The sequence below is a fragment of the Hyposmocoma kahamanoa genome, unplaced genomic scaffold (genome assembly GCF_003589595.1).
Source record: "Hyposmocoma kahamanoa isolate Upper Pololo Valley unplaced genomic scaffold, ASM358959v1 68, whole genome shotgun sequence".
Lineage (NCBI taxonomy): Eukaryota > Metazoa > Arthropoda > Insecta > Lepidoptera > Cosmopterigidae > Hyposmocoma > Hyposmocoma kahamanoa.
In genome coordinates, this window is record NW_020653856.1 from 1,220,636 (window position 1) to 1,235,660 (window position 15,025).

General features: G+C 37.3%; 1 protein-coding gene across 1 annotated transcript in view; it reads right to left on the reverse strand.

Annotated features, from left to right (window-relative positions):
- LOC113232269 (paramyosin-like) overlaps window positions 1-15,025 on the reverse strand; it is a 57,907-nt gene that overhangs the window by 32,873 nt on the left and 10,009 nt on the right. The window contains exons 7-8 of the mRNA XM_026466938.1: window positions 13,389-13,463; window positions 1,540-1,641 (exon numbers count right to left, since the gene is read on the reverse strand). Coding sequence (XP_026322723.1) covers window positions 1,540-1,641; window positions 13,389-13,463 — 177 coding nt within the window. The remainder of the gene's footprint in view (window positions 1-1,539; window positions 1,642-13,388; window positions 13,464-15,025) is intronic.

Below are 15,025 nucleotides of genomic sequence, written 5' to 3' on the forward strand. Positions count from 1 at the left end.
TGCTTACATTACTGCTTGGTGGCAGAAATAGGTAAGGTGACAGTACTTGCCTGGACGAACTCTTCCACGTACATTTGTACGTAGTAACTTCATATCGAGTCTCCCTCGATCTTACTTTCTTTTCTGTTACTAATAATAATATTTGTAATAGTTAAGATTTACTATCCAATGTTTCTCATGGGTTAATTTTCGAACACTACAATTACTACTTACTTCTACACAGACGTTATATTTCAAATTTGACATATAGCGCCTGTAACCTTTTGACCGCCACTGACAAAAACTAGTTTCGTTCCCTGGACGCCAAGCTTACACATAATATAGTGATGTGTTTTGTTATGATTTTCCATATTACTTAAATTCAATTATCCTAAGTCAAAGAAGAATATATATACTTAACCAGAATATATAAATAACGTAAGGAATATCTTAATATTTATTTCATTTGAAAATTAAGGGTTTCATCATTGACTTACAATTATATGGACGTCGGGTCCGCGCTAAAAAGTGTCCGAACTTATAAGGCGTTATCGTATACAGAGCGTCATTCACGCTTTAGTCTTCGTTTGTTCGACAGACAGCGAAGCAAGCAAAATTAGACAGTACTGCGATGACATTACAATTTAAATTCAACGTTTTAGCTTTTTCATATTCCTTTACATGTGACTACGTTTAAATAGGTTGACTTGGGACATTTTTTTCGTGGTTTTTGTATTAGACCCGTCGTCCATTTATTTGTAAGTCAATGGGTTTCATTGATGCTTTAAAGCGTCATTGGCGTATCAGTCAAGGTAATGTAACAAGCTTTAAAGCGTTTACGACTATCAAAGGATTAATTAATATCTTTGAGACCGGTGGTCGTTTATTGGGAGAAACGTTGCTTCCCGAGTGGTCCACGTCTTGTGTCTCAGAGGCGGCATCTATGATTTTAATTTCGAAACCACGTACATTTGTGTTTAGTAGCAGTATCTTTCGTTAACGGTAAATACATTGAGGAAAGATTCACAGCCTTTGTTAAAATTGTGAAATCTACGACTATAACCTGAACCCGTAAAATGGATTGAAGATGCAAAGTGACAAGTAAGGCGCAAAAGATGAACCACTGTCATCATGAGAAATGGCAGCGATATTCAATTTAGACTCATTTTCATATATCTACAGTATGTTTAAGAATTAGACGTTAAAAATATTTGAAAGTAATTGTTAAAAAATAAAATTATAATAAATCAGACACCTTGAGCTTTGACGACCTCGGTGACCCAACAGGTTGTAATGCACGCGCTGCCATTTTTTGGTTCGACTACCGTTAGGATCGATTTGGGAAACGAATTTTTCTAATTGCTTCGGATCTGAGTTTTGTGGTTGTCTACCACCATTATTATTATTACCTTTCAAGTCTTTATGGCCCCGTCCTGTCATTTTTAATTGTTCGAGATAAACACGACGCTTATCTTATTAGATTATCCGTTTCCACGACGCACCTTCTTGACTAAGTACAATTTCTTGTTCAAGAAGAGTTCATAGACAATAATAACATACCTCCTTTTCTTGCTGTCGCGCATCGCATTGGATCTTGTCACGCAGAGCCACTAACTCGAGAGGCCAACTCGACACCTCTGCATCCGGATCAGACAGCAACACCTGCGGCACAATATCATGTTAAACAAATATAAAACAAAACTAACAAAAGACAATTAAAACCAACATAACGTTTTTCTACAATACAAAAACAGATTTTTAACTTGTTTGCACTATACAGATAGTACGTGCACCAAGACGACTCACTCTTTTGTCCTATTGCACTTGAAAGATAAAGTGATAAAAAGAATCGGTGCAAAGAATATTTCATCAACTATATATATACATCTCAATGTACTAGCACGCAGCTTTCGTTGCAGCTTATTATGAAAAGTTTCTATGGTGAATGGCTTGGATTTAGATAGTCTTAGAAACAGGAAAGGATGTATTTAGGCGGCCATGTTGTCAAATAGCAATCTCTTCCAGACAACCTCAACCAAATGGAGACAATATGTAAATTCCTGCTGAGATTAATGAGGAGCCACTTGAGCTTAGAATTATCCACATAATTTTACATCATAGTTTATTTTACGAATTTTTAATTTATACGCAAAATCGTTTCGGTATGTAATAAAGACCCGTTCTATCTGTTGACCTAGTTGAAAACGTATTGCATCCTTCCGCATACATAAAACGAGAGGGGAAAAATGTAACGTGGCATTTGTAACAACTCATGTACAATATACGACTAAGCTATATCTCATTAAAAGATTTATTAAAGCTCCTTGTGAAAGAGTTCGTCCAGGGAAGTACTGCCGCCTTAACTATTTCTGCCGCCAAGAAGTAATGAGCATTACTGCGTTCCGGTTTTGACGGCTAAGGGTGCTGGTAAAATTACAGACACATAGGACTGTTCAATTTATATCTCAGAGTGACGAGAGCGAGTGACAAGACCCCTCAGATTTGTACTCAGATTAATAGCTCTGACTGGCAAAGCGGTAAAGCGGCAGACATACAAACCATATACGTTTAGGTTCTCGGGTTTCTCTCAGAGAAAATTTTAAGGAGACCGATATCATGAATGCGTCACAGTACATTTGCTCAAATATTTTATATGCCCGTAAAAATATACATAAATTTCATTAAGGAAGAAGATATTCATAATATTAACCTTAGACGTTAGGTATTTTTTTATTATACCAAGTGATAGGACGAACAAGTCGAGCGTCTGGTGTTAAGCGACACGCCTGTCCATAACAGTTGCAGTGTCACTCAGAGCTTTAAACCGCAAACATCTGAGGGACACTCCCGCTGCGCCTGTCACCCTGAGACGTAATTTACAAGTGCTTGAGAGGCGGTAGGTCAAAATGCTCATAGTTGATGAAATGTTGTTATATGATTTATTTTTCCATTGCGTGAGCCTCGAAAAAAATGCCGTGAAAAGTATTCAAATACATAATATTTTTCGCGCTTACTTTTAATCAATGGTGTTGTGTTTCAGATTTTTTTAATTATCAAGTAACGGGACGGACAAGTCTGGTGTTAAGTGACACACCTATCCATGACAGTTGCAGTGCCGCTCAGAGATTTAAATCGCAAGATTTCACTTTTTTTTTGCTCCCATTACTGTTTGGCGACAGAAACAGATAAAGTGGCTGGACGAACTCTTTCACAAGGACCTCTACTGCTACTAAATGTTTTAAAATGTAAAAAATTGACCTATGGAATAAATTATTTTGACTTTGACTAAAACATAAGTACATCACAACATATAACAGGACATTCTAAATCTAATTTAGAGATAACTTTTTAAGTCAAAATTAAGTTACGTCCATTCGTGGTAAAGGTAAACTTATCGAGCACAAATCAACTTTAACGTGAAATTAAAAAACATTACATTAATTGGTGTAGTGATAACAAATAAAACGACAACAGGTGGCCAAGAAGTGGCTACTTAAATGTGAGACGTCGAGTCCAGAGCAAGCTCGTAGTAGACGGCACAAAGTACGGGAGGCCTATATCCAGCTGTGGGTGACTTCGGGCTGTGGATGATGACAATTATAACCAAAACAAAAAACCACTTACAATTAAATCGCCCATGTTCAATGACGAGATTTCACAATCGAAAATTTCAACCTTATATCACAGAATATAACTACTTAAACCCCATAAACACAAATCCAGTACTGTCACTAAGTCACACAATTCATACACTTTAATACACAATTTTTCACAAGTCTAATAATATCCTTCATATAAATTTTAATAACAAAATTTCAACTATATACGTTTTTAAATAAATTGTTTTATGAGAGTGATTTTAAATAACTATACACATAAATGAAGTCAAATTTCAACTAAGCGAATGAAGGAAAACAAGTACATTTGACCCCTCGATATCAGAATGAGCACTGATTGGTCCACAATTGTAAACAAAGTTTTAATAAAATATTGTTATAATGAAGGAAAATCATTAGCTAATTGTGTTTGTTTAGAAGATAAGAACTTGAAAAGAATTTATTTCATGTAATTAGTTAATGAATTTTGAATTATTGTTCGCGGAAGTTTCTGACCATCTGTAGAATACAATGTGGTTAATGATTTAATAATAATCGAAGCTTTAAAATCTCGACACACCGCAGAAAAGTGGCCCGATTCTCAGTTTCGTTCCATACGAAAGTCCCTAAAACGTCTCAGGGCTCTCGAAACACGCCACGAAATCCGTAGAATTACGGCCGTTTTCCCACTATGGATGACCTACAGACTCTAGTTTCGATCGGAGATAGAACTAAGAATGTATAACGTGTGTTTATTTGAAATAAATTAAACAAAAAAAAACAACGCAATTTCAAAGTTTCGAACGTCTTTTTGTTGACAGGCTTCGAGAACAGTGTCGAAGTCAGCCATGACTTACGTCCAGAAAATGGACGTAACTACGATTTTCGTGCTTCGAGAGTAGGGCCCCAGGAAACACGTTGGCCAGTGTAAATACAACATGGTGAAATGGGGCTATATAGACAGCCGCCGACACAAATAAATCTGTTTGCGGATCTCAGGTAAGAGATGATGAGGCATGAAGGTGGAGGAGTGCTTACGAAGACAAAAGTTTATTTTATCGGTTTTTGTCATTGACTTCAATCAACTTTAAAATTAAGCTCCTCTCTCACCGTTTCTCCTTCGGACTAGTCCGGAGTACTCTATCCCGTAGATCCCACACGGTCACACTAATCATTTTGCTTCTTCCTTCCTAATGCGTACGGCAAAGAAACGGAGTACACTACTGCCATCTATCTTTCCCAAAATCTACAATTTGGGGTAATGAGTGAATAGGCATTCTTTAGACAAACGCGTATCGTCATATGTCACAACGTCGCTTAGCATCAGATGAAATTGTGCCCAGGCGTACTTCTATTTTAACCGACTTAAAAGAAGGACGAGGTTCCTAATTCGACTGTATGCTTTTGCTTGTGAACCGATTTTGATGGTTCTTTTTGGTTGGAAAGAGAGTACCTCGGTAGTGGTCTCATTTAAATTTTAAGAAAATATTCCACTTCTAAGGATAGCTAGCAAACTGGGGATGTATGACTTTTGAGGTCGGTTGTTTTAGTATTCTGTACCGAGATTATTCATTAAAATAATAATAATTGCCAGACAACAGACATTAGCTGGCTTTACACAGATGCTCTATCGCGCGTGATACAGCCAACTGTGCGTGATTGAGCGTGCCAAAATGCGTGCGTGTAAAGATGTTGGAAAGAACAAAGAAAGACCGCGCGTCCGTTCATCAGTCTCGCGCGTCTCAAGGTTGCCTTTTACACGGACACTCATCCGTTGTAATAAAAACGAATACGACCAATCGCACGCAATTGCGCGAGCAGGCGAAGGCCTTGCAGTGCAGCGGTTTCCCGCGCGCAATCGTAAAGCGCAAGTGTAAAGGGCGCTAATGATCTCAAGCAAGATCTCAGGCAAGGGAATTCTGTGTACTATGTGTACTAGAGCAACGAAATTAATTCTGCACCACACAGAGAACTTCGTCTATCTTCTTCGTTTCTTCGTCTAGCTATTCACTAAGCGTCTATTCACTAAGTCCCCGATGCCGTCTAATAATGTTATGCGTTCACGCCTTTAGACTCCCGTTATGGTAGACTGAGGTTATCGATAGCTTTTTTTCACTTTATATTCATCAGTCTTTTCGTACAAGCCCACATATTCTTCTCACTTCGCACCACAGACTTTTTTAAGAATGTTCTCGATTTAATGCGAGAACATCCTTCGTAGCTGTCCGCTTCCTATATTGCCTTACAAGTTGTTGCTGAGTACCTTTTTTTGCTACTAACAATCGCCTGTTCCTTGTGCCCAAATCACCTCAATATACCGTTATCTATTTTTGTCAATTCGTCTTCTTTCAAACTACATCGTTCACCGATATTCACAGTATTGTCTAGTATTGTTAAGCCTGCACGATACACAAAGATATGAGCTCTATTGTGAAGTGCTTCCGTCTAGACCGCGTGGCGTAAAAATGGGGTCAACTCTGCAAAAAATGTGACCGACACCTGGCGCCCCGCCAACGCCAGCGCTAGCGACGACAGCCAAAATGGCGATGACCTGCGCGCGATATGCTAACAGGCGACATTTTTTCATAACTAATAGATCCTAGAAGACCTGATAAGGACTTTAACATATAAGTCAAAAAGCACATGGAGCTGATGCATGGTGGCGAGTCCCATCGAATAAAGTGTATTATAAAAACACCAATTTTACAGGAAAAATAAAAAATAAAGCACTGCCACCTTACCTATTTCTGCCGCCAAGCAGTAATGCATATATGCAGTAAGCAAAATATATAAACTGCCTCCGTGGCCGAACGGTTACCATGCCGGACTGCCCCACAAAGGTCCCAGGTTCGATTCCCGGGCCGGGAGAAATATTTGTATGGCCTACATTTATTTCTCTCGTGAGTTTGGGTGTAATTTGTGGTTGTCTATGTAACATACATAGACAACCACAAATTACACCCAATCTCACGTATGTTACACCCAATGTATGTTACATATGTAGACAACCACAAATTACACCCAAACTCACGAGAGAAATAAATATAGGCCATACAAATATTTCTCTCGGTAACATGTAACATACATAGACAACCACAAATTACACCCAAACTCACGAGAGAAATAAATGTAGGTCATAGAAATATTTCTCCCGGCCCAGGAATCGAACCTGGGACCTCTGCGTCATAGTCCGGCATGGTAACCGTTCGGCCACGGCGGCAGTATAGGAATCCAAAGTATGTATATATGTAGTCAAACCTTCGAAAGCTGAAACTAATCACAAATTCGATAAGCCCAATAATTCAGTGTTTAACATTGGATAACACCTCAAACGCTCTATACCTAATGCGTGGTCATTGAACTAACTAGCCGACGTTGCCCGAGACCTACAATAGATTCTAGTTTAATAAAATCCTCAAAATAATGTTTTTTTAACTCTTACGTGCCTACAGCTTCGATACCTATCTGGAAAATAGGGAGGGTGCTGTACGTGCACCCGGAGCGGCGCACTTAAGGCACTAGCCTACAGAGAACCGGATGAAGTCCGTGTAAACGGGCTGATCCGGGGTTAGGACCTGACTTAGATGGTCTCTGTGCAGGTTCGCTCACACAGGTCATAGTGCCTTTCCGACATAACCAAGAGGTTGGACTACAAACTAAACTTACGTAGAAAGATACGGGACTGTCTTTAAAATTAATAAACGTAAGTGAAGCAACAGAGATTGGCCCGGATCGCGAAGTGACGATTCGTAGTCTGTGTGTCACTCACGATAAACTTATAGGTCTCGGTTAAGGGATCTATTACATATTACAAATTCGACTACATTAAAACTTACTTTTCGCTTGAAAAGTGGTAGATGGTTCCGATCCGGCATTATTTTCACATTATTCACGTTAAACACAAACAAATAACAGTTTTGCAGGATATTTCACATTTCTCTCAAATAAACTAAAAAAAAAACTCAAAATTCACAACACATTTCACGAGGTTCTTTTAAGTATCCGTAACAATTAATAATTCTATCCCTGCTCACTACAACCAACGCAATACTGTCACATATATTTTAATCATCTTTGAAATCAACATTAAAGTACATTTGTAGCGTTAACTTCACAGTGTCCTCAATTCACAAGGCTATTGTTTCTCATCAGTAGACCACATGGAAGTGTAGTTGTAAAGATACTAGTCTCGACGGCGCACGGGTAAGAACCTTGTACTATTTCAGAGAGTTTATTAATGGTGTACTTTCCCGCCACTGGATCCCTGCCAAACTTTAGGCAGGAGGATGCCTTTAAAAAAAAGATTAAGGATGACTACGTGTTGATAAATATTGAGTAACTTCCTAAAGGAATCACCACACACCACACCACAGCGATATCGGCTTAAGCTGAGGGTCGATTCAGAACCTTACGGTAACTCAGTTATCGATCGATTCGATTTGATATCGTACGATTTCTTTTCATTTTTATTCACAACACCCGAATCGAACGTCAAATTGTCGTATTCGAAACCGAACCGAAATGACGTCACACCCGTACGATTACTCGAACTTCTCGACCGGCAAAGGCTACAAACGTTATTCACGACACTGTTATCGAATGCAAGTTCCCGATCGCCCTACTGTGTCCAATTTTATTAATTTATTTTAATGCAACACTAATGCATTCCTACATTTTAAGCCTACATTTTAAGCCTTTAAAGCCTTAAAAATGTATATAAAAGGATCATTGACTTACAAATAAATGGACGACGGGTCTTATACAAAAACCACGAAAAAATGTCCCAAGTCAACCTATTTAAACGTAGTGAACTGTAAAGGAATATGATAAAGCTAAAACGTTGAATTTAAATTGTAATGTCATCGCAGTACTGTCTAATTTTGTTGTGTCTTGCTTCGCTGTCAGTCGAACAAACGAAGACTAAAGCGTGAATGACGCTCTGTATACGATTTTAACGCCCTATAAGTTCGGACACTTTTTAGCGCGGACCCGACGTCCATATAATTGTAAGTCAATGAAAAGGATTTTCATTTTTCTTATAATCTATTTCACCAACTAATTCCATAAACGCTGTTGGATATTGGAATGTTTAACTCGAATATTTTGAATAGCTTGGCAAGCGCCGTTCGATTCGAGAACGATATCCAATCGAATGGCTCGGTTATAATACCGAAGAGTTCTGAATCGGGGATCCTGGTCAGAAAACGCCTCCCCGCACGTCATTCACTTTCCAGTACATCTGGCGCACCTTGGGTAACAATCGGCGCGTACGCCGATTGGCAAATCCTTTCATCACGATAGCAAGCATTATAGTGTATGCCATCGATACGGAAAAGCAGTTTCTGTCTGTAGTTTCATCAGCAGTTATCACCTCATCTCTGGAGCTGCGTCCTCAGTATGAGACGAGTAGATCAATGCGACGAGGACGGTTTCAAAATTAAAAATTAATGGCACTACCCCGCCCCAATCATCTATTGCGTCCAGCGCTACCGACGACGTTGCTATACGTGTCACGATTTCATTATACCACGGTGTTTGTATTCGTTTGTTTGTAGATATTGTGGAGAACATACAAGTGAAAGCGAATGCTACCCTGAGTGTCGAGCAGTTGATAGTCCCGCCACAATGTGAATTTTGAATTCAATTGTGGTAAGAGTACCAACTCAACATCCGTCAACCTTCATGAAGGAAGACTTTTGGCCGAAGGGTGTCATGTACAGACGTTTCCGATGACGGTTACCGTACACCCACGTTGCGTCACACGTCGCGGTCCGTACGTGTAAATAAATAAATATTGTTATTATATTATCAAAGTCAAAGAACGATTTATTCCATATGTAAAATAAATTAACACTTCAAAACGTCACATTTAAGCTACTGCTCGTTCACTGCGCTGACTTCCCTGAGAAGAACGAGCAAGAAACTCTAGGGATTGCTCTTTTCAAATAAACTTAAATTCTATGGAATACACTTGAATCAAATTTGTATGTAATCTGGAGCCATGTCGTCTTTCCATACGTCTTTATCTAACACGTAGTCTTCAATTTTGTAATCAGACATTTCAATAAAAATATTTTTAATGTAGTTTTTAATCTTAAGAAATGATAATATTAATATATGCTGCGAATCTTATTGCAAAAACGTATACAGTTCCCCATAAAAGAGTTGTTTACCTTGGTTAAACGAAATTGTGGTACCATGAGTTTGGACTTAGCTCTAAGGTTAATATTATGGATGTCTTCTTATTGAAATTATGTATATTTTTACGGGCATTGAAAATATTTGACCAAATGTACTTGAGTAAATGTACTTATTAGTGTATAAGTTAGTGTATTTATGGGTCTTTGTAAGCCTGATTATAAATAAATAAATTGCATATACATACATACATTTCACCCCAATTTCCTACAGCGACAAGCAGAGACCAGAGCTTTGCATGGCACATATCTTTCGCCTCATCAACATGCATCAGTGCTTTCATACACGCTCCTCAATTAAGAGTCCTCTTGACCTGGCCTTACTTGAGGACATCCTAATATGGTCGTGGTAAGTTCGCCTTGGTCTGTCCTTACCAAACTTACTTACTCACTTTCACCTCATAAATCTATTTCATCAATCTTCTTTCATTCATGACCTCTACATATCCCGTACACCTAAGTATATCTTTCTCTATCTTTGTCGTTACATCTTCTTCCACGCTGCAGCGCTCTCTAATGAAACAATTTCGCAATTTGTCAAAGAAATGAATGTTTTTTCATAAACATATCAATCTATAAACACCGTTCCAAGATAAACACCGTAATAAAAAACGAATTCCAAAAAATAGTCGTACACTCTGGCTACATGCCAATATTAGTTCGAAGGGCTATCAAGACGCGACGACCACGTGAAAATCCCTGTCAGCATCGACTCGTTAATCGTGTCGCAATGGTGGAACATGGTTACGCCGGAGTTACAGCAAATAACCACAGCAATCACCTGGTCTTAAACTTCCCTGTACTATGACTCCCAGAGCAACGGAATTAACTCCGAGACACTACCAGAACAGAACACGCAGACTAGAACCAATTTAGAAAAATTCATATTACAAATTGGCCCCACCGGGAATGTCAATCGAGATCTACTTATTCAGAGGCCACAGTGCATACCATTGGGTCACCGAGGTAAACGAAATAGATTATACTATATTATTAGAAATAGATTTCAAACTTACGCCAAAGAGGTCATAATATAAGTCAACATCCCACAACAAATACAGACTGTATTCTTATAACAATTTACTGAAAACTAAACCTAAAATAGGCACAGCAATCAATAAATCATTCACAATTTTATATGCATATTTAAAAACCTATAAACTACACGAAAGTGGGAAGTTTGCGCAATGTCGTAAATAAGTGAATTATGGCTAAAGTGCCCCAGTTGGAGTACGACTTGCCTACATCGAAATTGCGGGGATTACTAAAATAAGTATTTTTTTAATATAGCGGGGTCAGCGGGGTGGGATGCGTAGACAGATGAAGTGAGATGCGAATTATTCCAAGGTATAGAATTTACGTTCTATATTCCGCAAAATACATGAGCTTACCGATGTTAATTCTGCTAGACTAGTTTACTTTAGTTCTTCCATAGTATAATGTCCTACGGGATTCTCATGTGGGGTAAAGCGGCAGATATGCAAACCACATTTATATTGCAAAAACGAGCGATTCGTTCTATTTACCCTTTAGGTCCTCGGGTTTCTCTCGGAGAGTAGTATCACGACTGTGGCACCACGGAGTACATTTACTCAAATATTTTGCATGCCCGTAAAAATATATACATAATTTCAATAAGAAAGAAGATATCCATAATATTAACCTTAGAGCTAAGTCCAAACTCATGGTACAACGATTTCTTTTAACCAAGGTTAACGACTCTTTTATGGGGAACTGTATACGTTTTCACAACAAGATTCTGGAGCATATGTTAAGATTATCATTTCCTAAGTTTAAAAACTACATTGAAAATATTTTAATTGATAAGTCATATTACAAAATTGAAGATTACGTGCTAGTTAGATGTATAGAAAAACGACACGGCTCCAGAATCCAGCAAATTGACCTACCAACAAATGGACAGCGGGTCTAATACAAAAATGTCCGAAGTTAACCGGTACATATAACGAAATATAAAAAAACTAAAACATGTCATTTATTATATTGTAATGGCATTGCAGTACTGCCTAATTTTGCTCGCAGCAACTTAAGAGCCCAAAAACACCATATTCAGCTTCTACTGGAAACTTAACAAAATGCACCATATTTAGCTTCGACTGAAAACTACTTGAACACAAGAGTAATGGAGCTGCCTTTTTTGTTAATATTAATTATTTTTATATATATTATTATGTCGAATTTTGTACGAATTCACTTAAAGGAATAATAGAGTTGGCCAGATACATACACAAATATTACAACTGTGAAAATTGGCGTGTACTATAAGCAATGTACCGATATTCGAACTAAACGTAAACTCAAGTATCCGTAATTCCGAAAACCGATTTATAATAAAACCGTTACACTTTCAAGTAATTTTGATGCTTTTCACAAAGACAAAATTAACTTTTGATTTGTAATATTCCTAAAAAAATACATTTGACATTATGAAAATTCGAGCTAACGTTATTTCGGGTAAATGTTTTTTCTGACTTCTGATAGGCAATCCCAAGCCGTAAAACGAGCACAACAATATTTTGTTACTTATTGCTAACGTTTAATAAAAAAACATTTTAAAAATAAGATGAAATCAAAGCGACTGTATAGTTTCTTTGTTCTAAATATTTCAATCGCTTGTGGTTCGAACAATTGAAAATGACCAAGAAGTTTATATAAGCTTCTTGAAATTGACGTAATGAGTCTCTTTCCATCTCTTATAAGCTTCTCGATATTGACGTAATGAGTCTCTAACCATCTCTTGCGCGCATGCACTGTGTAGAAAAAGGACAGTTAGCATTTGATTATTTTGTTTACTTTTAAGATTTATATTTTCGATTCATTTATACATAAATTAAAAATACCATACAATTGCATAAAATAACCTTTTAAATGATAACTATGATAACACAATGTATTCGCTTAGTGAAAATATGATACAAAGTCCTGTTTTTACACTTTACAGGAGTTATTATTATATAGTACTGCATGATTGACAACAGCGCTGTCAGTCGAACAAACGAAGACTGTTGCGCGATTGACGCTCTGTATACGATTTTAACGCCCTATAGGTGCGGATAATTTTGAGCGCAAACCCGACGTCTATTTGTTGGTAGGTGAATGTTACCTATGGAAAAAATGATTCTTTGACTATGTTGTGATATAAATAATTAGTTTTCGTCGAATATATAAGTTACGTCGATTAGCGTTGTAAATAAGTGTTGTGAAAAATAATTTTATTCTATAATTTTTTACAATAATTAATATATAAGTAAATTCGCCACCGTAAGCTTATATCGTACAATTCGCTTATATTAAGTTTATCGTAAAAGCATTAATAATATATACAAGACTTTTTTGGATTGGCGCATGGTGGGGTCCACTTGGCCTTACCACGCCCATGCTAAAGGCATGTTTGTATGTGATATCTTCGCGGCGTCCGATTCTATAATACATACTCCATGTGAAGACGTATATATTTACCCCAGGGGGTAGTCGAAGGCATTTGCATCTTGGTAAATTACATACCCAGAGTTCCGTTAAAGCCTGTGTATATACATATACTCATCGTCAACAACTGTACAATATATATTTTTGTAATAAAATTTATTTCACATACCTGTATTTGCTCTTGCAACTGTTGTACAACTTCCTGGCGTACTTCTTCCAATCTCTTCTCAAATGCTTGCCTCTCCTTAACGTCCGGTTCAACAATGAATACATCCATTTAATGATGTGTACATTCAGTATCCAAGGAATGACGGATACATCCATTAATGATGGATATCCATCAACATAGTGACGTATTATGCATCAAATGATGTGTTTATCCACGTAGTGATGGATGTATCCATTGAGGGACGTAGTCAAGTGTGTATCCACGGTGTGAAGGTGATGAAACGGAGACGGAGAACAGGAAGCAGGGATGGGCCACCCACGTTAGTGACACACGGGTTAGTCGCATTCCATTCATGCGTAGAAAGATAGAATTGAATTAGATTAGAATATAAACTTTATGTCATGAAGCTACTGTAAAAATCTGGTTGTTTTTTAGTTTTGTGTCGGTTTTCCAAAGAATTTTAAACAATTGTCGTCCTTATTACTGTACGTTGGTGTGAACACAATACAGCAGTGGAATCTGATGACATGAAGTTTTTTTTTAATTTATATACACATACCGACCGACAAGAGTGAAAAGTGTTCGACAGAAAGTTTTGTGAAAACATTTACAAGTCTCTTTACAGTGCAACATAAAAAGGTTTCAATACACACTCATCGACGATAATTCATACAAAAAAAAAACACAATTGGTATGGAATGAATTTCCAACTAATCGCATCACATAGTATATAGTCGGATTTTTTTATTACTAACTAACTGACAGCTTCCAATGGCACTTTGAAATATAATTTCAATTTTTTTCAAAATTTCAAATAACCAAACCCATATAGTTATGTGTTTGATTCAGTTCTCAATGAAATCACTGAATCAGTGTCAGTAAAAAAAAAACTTTTTTTTTTATAATATCAAGTGACAGGACGAACAAGTCGTGCGCCTAGTCCAAGTTAGTTATTCTACAGGATATATCATGGAGTGTGCGATGGAATTGCACGATTTAATTCCGAGTTTCCCCTTTACATCATCGGCTTCATTAAACGTAGGCTGGGGTTCCACTCCTATGTTGCAGGTATTCGAAGGATACGCACGAAACGTTACGCTTCCACATTTATATGGCAAACGGATATGGATTAGAATTCCTTGCCTGCAGACTTATTCCCTGAACGCTATAACGTGGGCCTTTTCAAGGCGAGAGTGAATAAGCATTATTTAAGTGTGCACGCTCCATCGCTGACCTCATCGTCACTTTTCATCAGATGAGATGGAGGTCATAATGTACACTTTTTTTTTAATTAAACAATTTTCACTATTAAGGAATATAATTATTCTGTTATGAAATTACATTAATAATAACTAGATTTACTATTGAGTCAGTGCAGTGGACCCTTCACCTTATTTTTCTTATATTAAAACTAGGAACTCACTAACTAAAAATCCGATTATAATCGTAATTATTGCATGATCAAACCGTGAATCGTAGTCGGGGAGTGTGGCTTGACCTTTGAGGTAAATGCATATTTACACTTTTCCATTAACTACGTTACAAATAGTTGTGCGATTCAGTTAATTCATTAATAATACCATTGAACAGTGTTTTATATCATTATTATTAAAAGTTTAATTAACTGGGATTCAGAG